General features: G+C 39.6%; 2 protein-coding genes across 3 annotated transcripts; both read right to left on the reverse strand.

The window, feature by feature from the left end:
- Nucleotides 1-745: 745 nt before the first annotated feature.
- On the reverse strand, nt 746-3,501 carry LOC131777657 (L-rhamnose-binding lectin CSL3). Of its 2 annotated transcripts, none has more exons than XM_059093970.2 (5): nt 3,370-3,501; nt 2,916-2,999; nt 2,200-2,447; nt 1,517-1,819; nt 746-874 (listed from the first exon to the last, which is right to left on the reverse strand). In XM_059093970.2, the coding sequence occupies exons 2-5, from the start codon at nt 2,965-2,967 to the stop codon at nt 851-853; spliced, it is 627 nt and encodes a 208-aa protein (XP_058949953.2). In that variant the 5' UTR covers nt 2,968-2,999; nt 3,370-3,501; the 3' UTR covers nt 746-850. The 2 variants fall into 2 exon arrangements, with proteins under 2 accessions (XP_058949953.2, XP_058949954.2); XM_059093971.2 differs by having other exon boundaries at nt 2,916-2,988; nt 3,370-3,453.
- Nucleotides 3,502-4,976: 1,475 nt separating this feature from the next.
- LOC131777654 (rhamnose-binding lectin) lies at nt 4,977-8,300 on the reverse strand. The gene is made up of 5 exons (XM_059093967.2): nt 7,957-8,300; nt 7,649-7,728; nt 6,478-6,737; nt 5,788-6,075; nt 4,977-5,107 (listed from the first exon to the last, which is right to left on the reverse strand). Exons 2-5 carry the CDS (start codon nt 7,701-7,703, stop codon nt 5,087-5,089), a joined length of 624 nt encoding a protein of 207 aa, XP_058949950.2. The 5' UTR covers nt 7,704-7,728; nt 7,957-8,300; the 3' UTR covers nt 4,977-5,086.
- Nucleotides 8,301-8,623: the final 323 nt, after the last annotated feature.

The raw sequence follows: 8,623 nt of genomic DNA on the forward strand, positions 1-8,623 counted from the left end.
GAACTTCGCGTCCCGGTTTTGGCGTTGACATATTGTTTTAAGGTAAGAACACTTAGAAACGTAACTGTTTTCATATGCAGTTTACAAAGTTTTCAAAGGGAATGTTGACTGGTTTGGCGCCCTATAACGTAGACTTTGGGTCCCTGAAAAGGTACCCCGTTCGAAAGCTCTTTGCAACCCGCTGGAATTCTGCCGGAATCCTCCTGGCATCTACGTGGGATTCTCATAAGGATCTTACCAGGATACTGATAGGAAACTTAGCGTTCCTGAAAAGGTACCCCGTAACACTGAGATAATCCTGTCATGCTAAGTTGGGTGGTGCTCTTTGGACTCCGCTGGTATCCCACCGGAATCCCCCCGGCAACACTCCGGGATTCTCTTGTCTAACAATTAAGAGCTTCTTTGGTGGGTGATCAACTCCTTTATTCTCCTGACCTCAATTTTTTGATTCAGGAGTGATATGGTAAGGAGAAATTAGATGCGAGACACTCTTAGGGGTTAAAGGATTAGTGGCACATCGGTGCACGCCAGGGAATGTGAGGCCTTGAACAGTACAAGCGAGCGAGAGGTCTGCAAGGGCCTTGAGGGGTCTGGCACTAATAATGAGGAAATTGTTAGTGCCAGATCCCAGTAAACCTCTCCCCAACTCGTCCCAAATCGGCGGGCATGTAAAACACTAATAACGGGGGCCCGCTGGAACGCTATCAATACTTCCACAAAGAAACGAATACATGGAGACATTCAATGGCGTCGAAAGTTATTTTTAATGGTCCCTGATACATAAACTACACAAACTACATAGGATCACTTGTTTTCACTGGTTGACGCTTGGAATACTCAGTGGAATCCTTTACCAGTCACATCTGTATCTGATCTGTGAAACGATACGATTAATTGCAAGTTAGTTTCTTTTATATGTCCTCCAGGTTTGTTCATGCTTTAGTCTGTTTAGCTTTTTGCTTAAGTTCAAGGTCGTTGTACAGTAGTTAGTCTTGCCTTGTGTAGGTTTTTTGAAGACCAATTAATCATAATGAAATTTTCCGCAAACTGAATGAGTTACAACCTTGATTACCACGGTTGGGAATTTTGCCAGTCGTGAATTTCGTCCCACCCCCTGTAATGCGCAAAGTTGGCAAAACAATTTCAGGTACTAGGAATTGGTATTTAAGTAACATTCAACATTGGAAGGAGAGTAGAAGAACCCACGTTAGTTAAGTAGCGTGGGCTAAATAGGATGTTTGTATCTGTGTTCAATGTAATTCATGCATGATTGCAGTTCCTTTAACTCAAATGGTGATCTCTGGCAAACTTCTTTGTGTAAAATGGAGAGGGGGGGGGGGAATGTGATGTTGTCGTCGTTCAAAACTGTTCAGTCCAGCATTTAAGAGCATGCTAGTGTGTTTCTTGATCAATAATTCACTTTCCATGAAAAGATACGCCCCTGGTAATTTTTAGATCAAAGTTTTGTTTAGTGAGGACTGATAATATCTAAAATAATACAGTAAATCATAATCACCTCCAAATACTTCTTTGTCCCACGGCAAGGATCGCCAAACTGGCCGTTTGTTGCCTGCAAAAAGCAGCTTCGCTTTCCCTGGCACTTGCTCCTCACTTTATCAATCGACCCTGCAGCTCCACAGTTTGTGGTTTTAACTGGTCCCCAACAGATATGCCGGCCAGTTAAACGACCGTAATTCGCCGACATGATATCGATTTTCTTCGGGGCGGGGCACGAAATGTGCTGTGACCGTCCTTCGCAGATGCGAACGAGCTTATTCTCAGCGCAAAGAACAGTTTTTTCCACACATTCGTACTTCACCTGTGTATGGAAATAGGAACATCTTATTTTTACAAATTTTACCGAAACAGAACGAGTTTGATATTAGTAAAAGATCTGGATAAAGATCAATGTCCTTAAACGATTATTCGGAAACTGCTTGTGGTTGAGTCGCGATTGGCTGGCTGGTAACCAATCAGTGATCAGGCTAATTAGGTCACTCGTATCAAAGTTACCATGAACTAAACAATTTCACCGTTGCAAAAAAAAATAACACTAATCTCTGGAAGCAAGTATTGAAGTGATCCATATCGTTTGAATTTTACATGCGAAAAATATATTAGTTATTATTTGCAACATGAGAACTGGAGCGAATATTTATAATCTAAGTCTTAAGTTGTCCATCCTCGAGCTGAACTCACCTTTAGATATTTGAAGGTTCCAACACAGGGGTCACCAAACGCTTCGTTCTTCGCGTACAGAGTACATCTCGTCTGTCCTTGACATTCGTATCTAGCGAGGCTCATGGAGCTACCAGCATGGCAGTTTGTGCTTCTTCCGCGACCACAGACACCTTGTTGGGTGCGGCCATAGGATGCCCTCAGAATATTGATGTCTAACCCTCTGCAGTCAATTGTCATGTGCTTATGTTCGCAAACTGTCTTTTCCGCTGTGACAAAGAGAGAGACCATTACTAAGGGGCTTGGTTAACGTTTCCAAGATTAATCTTTTTTCATCTTTGTTTAAATTAGGAGAAAAACTTTATTTTCTGATTGATGAATTTCGGCCACAATAGACAACGATGATTCTCGTGCATTGTAAGTAAAATTTTGAATTCCTAGCAGGGAAACTGAGATAAAGACTAAACATGTCAAAATTTATCACGAATGTGTCCGTTAAAAGTTCCTTCTCTTAAGTTGAGCCCGTCCACGTTTCTTATTACCTGTTCTGTGATATTACCTTGGTATTATATTTCTGCTATGTTTTTCTTGGAATCCTGAAAAACTTTAAGGCCTCTCCTTAGTGTCCATAATTTCTTTCTAAAGAGATCTGGAGTGTATTTTCGTGAGTTCGAAGAGCGGCCGAGATCACTAAAAAGACGAGGGGTAATATCAAGCCTTTTTTCTGGAAACTATACCTGCATTAGCAAACGACACTGTGAGGAGGGAGAGAGCCAAGAAACCCAACATTTTTTTCCTTACGACTTGAACCTGAAAGAAATCTAAAACAAACCTCTGATTTTGAAAATCATAAAGCGTTCTTACACTTCTTAGAGCAAATATATACAATTATTGAGAGTTCAGTGAAATTTATTCGATAATAGTTTTTTATTTCTTGGAAATAAGAATACTGTCTTCGCAATGTCTTCAGTTGTGGAAGGACATCTTTTTAGACACATTTCAAACCTTTTTTTGTTTCCAATTGTAATGCCTTTTATTGTGTATAGATTGAAAGTTTGAGACTTCGTGATAAGGCTGTCTAAATGTTATTGCGTAGTTTTCCAGTCGGATAAGTTTAGATCAAGTTTTTCTGAGCCGAAGTTCATTTAGCCCGAGGTGAAATGTTTAATTAGTGAAGAATTCTCTTCTCACCTTATTGCTTTGTTTTCCCTCTGAGTCCCTGAAATTTTTGATCCGTAGTCAAATGCGTTAACGACACTGCGGTGAGAGAAACTTTGTATGCATCTTTATAAGACTACCAAAGGGCTTTGTTTGAACATATTCTAAATAGAAGGAATCTCATCTAAGCTAAAGTGTTGTCTATCGTTTCCCACGTAAGTAAATAATTCATCTTTAAATGTTTCGTATAAACACTGTCACTTTTGCAAAGTCACGTACACATATCACGCACTAATACGATAAGATTTTGTTTTAGTGGTTTACTGTATGAATTCTCTAAAAACTCTTCTTTTGAGGAAAGATACACTGATGTGAGTCACTACACAAAAACTAACTTGGAAATTTGGAAATACTCACATGTGGCTGTTATGTAATTGCTTTATCTAAAAATACCTGTGGAATATTATTGTTTGTTTTTTTGTCTTGTCATTATGACTACTTGATGAATTGATTAGCAAAAACTAAATAAATTGGAAACATTCGTAATAGGAATTTTCAAGGTCAGAAATAGTGTCGGCTTCGGAGAAGTATTAGTGAATGGTGACTTATCTGTATTTCGGCCTTTTTAGGCATGGACCTGAATTTAATAATCGCTTAAGGGAGTTGTACACATTCAGAGGTTCGGGTGTCACCGCAAACTACTTGTCAACTTCCCGTTTAGCTCTCCAGTTTAATGAGTTGAAGAATCAACTATTGTATAATTGCTTTGCGGCTTGTATTGAATTTATAGATGAAACACTTATCTTTTGTGTTCTCAATAAAAAAAACATGTTCATAATTAATTAAATGATCACGGATCGTTTTACCGAGGTCATGATGAAATATTTGCTTGACAAAATATCTAGGATGCTTCCCATGAATTCTTTAACCCCAGAGAGCGACTGGTTTCTAATTTCTCCCTACAGGAACATGCTTGAATCAAGTATAAAGGTAACGAGAAAAAAGGAAATGATCACCAATTCAAGAAACTCCTGATTCTCAAACAAATTCTCCTTGTCAATATCATAGGAAATGTAAAGAGAACAGTGAGGAGAATATGAATATTGATGTTAGGGTGTAGAGAGTTAAGTATCGTTTCGACAACTTGATTTAGTTTTAATTTCCACGCAATCTTGGATCTTTTCATGTCTACAATAAGAAACAAAAAAATTTCGTGTTGGTGTGAAAAAAAGAATGTAGCTTCTGTGTTTTCCTTGTTGTTGTGAACAAAATAGAAAAAAATATTGTTGTTCTCTGCGTATTGTCGCGATTATTAACCATTGGCGTATTGGAGATTTTCAGTTCATGGGAGGGGAGGTTGGGGTTAAACTCGATTTATGAAGTTGTCTCAATTTTTAATCAAGAGGACTTCCATGTGGGACGGACGAACACACAACTGGATGAAACCGGATTGACAGGAGTGCTGAGTCAGATGATGTTTAAGAAAAAGTCACTTCTATAAATTTTGGCTAAGACTTCTGATAAAAATGATTGAACATTCCCAAATTGCGGAGATCTTCGTACAAGTACGTCTTTACTTCCGTATTTTCAGGCTCAAATCGCGACCAGTTTTATTCAGGAAAAGAAAAAGTTCATCAGCGTGGAGTTGAAGTGAAGTTTAATGATCCTTTTCACATAAACTCTACAAGCTACATTGGATCATTTCTTGATTAGTGGAGTCCAGTCTCTCGCGGGTGGCTGAAGCTTTTGATCACTTGCATCTGTATCGAACCTGTATTAAAATGAAAAAAAAGGCAATCGTCATTTTTATTTTCTTTTTTACTGCTGCCAGGACTTGTGAAAATAACAACAGCGAATGAGTGTGGAAAGTTTCTATCTATATATTCCCTGAGGCAAAAAGAATCCAGTTATCAACAAATCTATTCATTTAATTATGTAGTGTTAGCCGGATACCGGCTGTGTCACGCTAAAAGTTACCTGATTCCCCCCAATAGGGCTCTTTAATATTCCTATGATTCCCCTCGTTGGATGAGGCAGACAGTTGGATTAAGATAAATAGAGGGGGTAAGTTTGTAAAGAGACTGTGGTGCTGCGTCAGTGAGAGAGTATAACAGAGTAATTTGGTATTATCCACTGAGTTGATAGCGTAAATTGACCACCGTAAAGAGTTTCGCAGCTGACGTTTCGAGCGTTAGCCCTTCGTCTGTCACTCTGACGAAAGGCTAATACTTGAAACGTCAGCTTCAAAACTCTTTACGGTGGTCAAGTTACGTTATTGACTCAGCTGATAATACCAAATTTCCTAGTTGGATAAAAAGCTTCAATTCTCATGAAACTACAGAAACAAATGAGTAACAATTAGCAAGGGGTTGGTCAGAAGGTTGCTTAAATGCGCGCAACTGAGGACTTTCCTGAATAATTCTCCTCTAAGGGTGCGTTACATTCACTAACCTCCAGATATTTATATGTTCCCTGACAAGGATCACCGAAGTGGTGGTTATGTGCGTGCAAACTGCAACTCTGATCTCCATCGCAGTTCCGATACACATAACTGTACGCTGAAGTTTCGCAGGATGTAGTATATACCGAACCTGAGCAGACGTGTCCACCCGTCTTGCGGCCGTAAAACGCCGATAGGACATCGATTCTGTCACTGCCGTAACAACGAATGTCACCCCAGCTGCGTTCGCAAATTCTCTTCAGTCTTTGTCGTCCTCCCGTTTTACATCTATACGAGACCTGTGGATCAAGAATACTACAAAACTTACCTCAACTGCTTCTTTAAAGGAGGACAGGAGGTTACAGGATCAGGTGTCAGAGTTTTCCTTTCTCTACCTTTTTCAATTCGACAGTCAACAACAGACGAAACATCAAATTGTTAAACTGGGTGTTCACCACTGGTTTCGAAAGTCATATGATCATTATTCTAGTCATATTAACATGCTATTGGTTATCACAGGACACTTACCATAAGCTTTCATACATTTTTTCCCACTTATGTTCTGCGAAAGAAATTAAGAGCTTCTACGGCCAGGGCTTTTGCTAGCGCCCATCAATTGGGCTTTAACTTGCAAATTTGGGCTGAAGAGTCCCTCCTTGTAAGTCATATACTTTAAGTTGTTCTTTGAACTTTGAACCTACCGTCAGATATTTCACAGTGCCAACACACGGATCTCCAAAAGCTGAATTCGAAACGTAAAGGCTGCAGTATGATCGCCCGTCGCATTCGCCACTGACGTAACTCGTAGCACCGGTGTAACAGTTTGTATTTTCTGTACTTCCCCTCTCCGAGCAAACTCCCGACCGGTCGCGTCCGTACCATGCGCTTCGAACATCGATCACCCCATGGTTGCAGCTTAAGTACATCGTGTTCCGTTCACAGGTCCGGTCCCAGTATCCCTCTTAAAATATATGTTGGTGTAAATATATAGATTACAGTAGATAACAGTACAATTTGACCTAACTTACTTAAGTAGGGGAAGGGAAGAACTAAACTCGGAACTCTCGCTTAGCTAGCTGAGGGCGGAAATCCGTCCTTACTTTCGGTATATGCGAGAATAGATTTCGGGTAAACCTAGAGAACTTTCACAATACTTGCTTTACTCGTATTTAATGCTTCAAAATACTCTCAGATGTAAGATCAATGCAAATCGAAGTTACAGTTTCGAAACTACCATTCACTTTATGTTAACGGCTACATAGACAGCACATCAGATAAAACCAACTATGAACTTTGAACCTCGCCTCCAGCTTGCAATAAAAGTAACCAACGCGTCATGCACATTTACGTGCCTCCGTTGTCTTCACAAAGTTCCAGAAAGTTTGGTAAAAATTATGATGTAAATCAGATATTCTGCCACGTCAACTACATCCGATAATGTTACTAAAGAACCGATTCGATACAGTGGCATCAGTAACTCTGTGATTTCAATCAGAAGATCATATGATACGACAAGAACAATGGGCAGCTGTTTGTACTTTCAAGTATTTCAGAGAGGTTTTATGCAATAAAATCTCTATCTCTCAGTATTTTTAGCGGACCATTTTATCATACACAGTGCAATCATGATCTTAAGTATTTTTTTTACGTTGAAATGAAAGTGATTTTCCTTCACAGTTGTTAGCCGTGGAAAATACTGTTGTTGAAGACTGTGAGGGGAACCTTGAACAGATTTCAGCCATCTTTCAGTTATACAACACTGTTGAAATTCAGTGGGTAGACTATTGCGCTAACTTCGGAGTTGTTACACCCCCAAATTCATCGGAGTCTTGTCCGCAAGTGTGAGATCAAAACAGAAAATTCAACCCTTACCTGTGCAACAAAAGTTCACCGCCAGGAAAAGAAAAATTACCAGCAAACGTAACATCGTTATTCCGAAACGAACCTTGAGACTAAAACAGGAGAGAAATGATAGGATAATTTCTGGAATTATTTTGTTTGACCATGTTCGGGTGGTGATATAGACCCACCACAGAGCTCAATTTTTCATCATTATGAGGTGACCAGCCTATTCACGAACAACTTTAAGACTGCTAAGTGTTTACAAAGTTTCATAAAAATAAAAACTCTACGCAGTAACTTTAAACCAACTTTAACATCTCTATGTTAGCTTCTCTTACCTCTTGAGGCCTGAAAATTTTTGCAGTGCCGACAGGATGAAACTCTGTCCTATTATGGACAAAGAAGTAACTTGGCGAAGAAGTTATGGTCCTTGTAAACTGATACCTAGATTCTTTCCTGATTCGGAAAAGGTGCGAGGGAACTGGAAACGAGCTAACTGTTTATTCCAGGGTCATCTGTTTCGTGCCTTATCCGCGGAATTCAGATGTTATCGAAAGGACCCTCAATGCACTAGACTTACAAAAACTGTGCCATAGAATATAAAAATTGACTGATGGAAAGCTTTCTGTTAAAACTGATTGTCGCTCAGACCTATGATTCAAGAGCTTCTTCCTCATACGAAGTTGCTGGAATGCGTTTTTAGGTCAGATGAATAAATAGCTCACTGTGAAGTGTCATCACAAAAGACCATAACGTAACTCAAGACACTTTGAAAAGATATTCTTATCAGGTATCCTGATGTTTCTGTTCAAAGTCTGATTACTGAATAGAAACACGAGCTGCTGTCTAAATGACCGCCACAGGAGTACAAATTATCGTATGGCGGAGGTCGTTTTCTTTAAAGAGTAAGTAGAGAAACATCTGGGTCACGTAGGAGTAGGCGAACCTAATATCTTCCTTTTTCGCTGTCGGATGCCATATCTGAGCCAAAAAAAGACTAGGAGG

The sequence above is a fragment of the Pocillopora verrucosa genome, chromosome 12 (genome assembly GCF_036669915.1).
Source record: "Pocillopora verrucosa isolate sample1 chromosome 12, ASM3666991v2, whole genome shotgun sequence".
Classification (NCBI taxonomy): Eukaryota; Metazoa; Cnidaria; class Anthozoa; order Scleractinia; family Pocilloporidae; genus Pocillopora; species Pocillopora verrucosa.

Excerpts from the sequence above, each read along its gene's own strand:
- LOC131777654 (XM_059093967.2), bottom strand. The coding sequence starts at position 7,703 with ATGTTACGTTTGCTGGTAATTTTTCTTTTCCTGGCGGTGAACTTTTGT. Across the intron at positions 6,738-7,648 it reads GGTGAACTTTTGTTGCACAG|AGGGATACTGGGACCGGACC; the intron begins GTAAGGGTTGAA and ends ATATATTTTAAG. Across the intron at positions 5,108-5,787 it reads GAACATATAAATATCTGGAG|GTTCGATACAGATGCAAGTG; the intron begins GTTAGTGAATGT and ends ATTTTAATACAG.
- LOC131777657 (XM_059093970.2), bottom strand. The coding sequence starts at position 2,967 with ATGTTGGGTTTCTTGGCTCTCTCCCTCCTCACAGTGTCGTTTGCTAAT. Across the intron at positions 2,448-2,915 it reads AGTGTCGTTTGCTAATGCAG|CGGAAAAGACAGTTTGCGAA; the intron begins GTATAGTTTCCA and ends TCTTTGTCACAG. Across the intron at positions 875-1,516 it reads GGACAAAGAAGTATTTGGAG|ATCAGATACAGATGTGACTG; the intron begins GTGATTATGATT and ends ATCGTTTCACAG.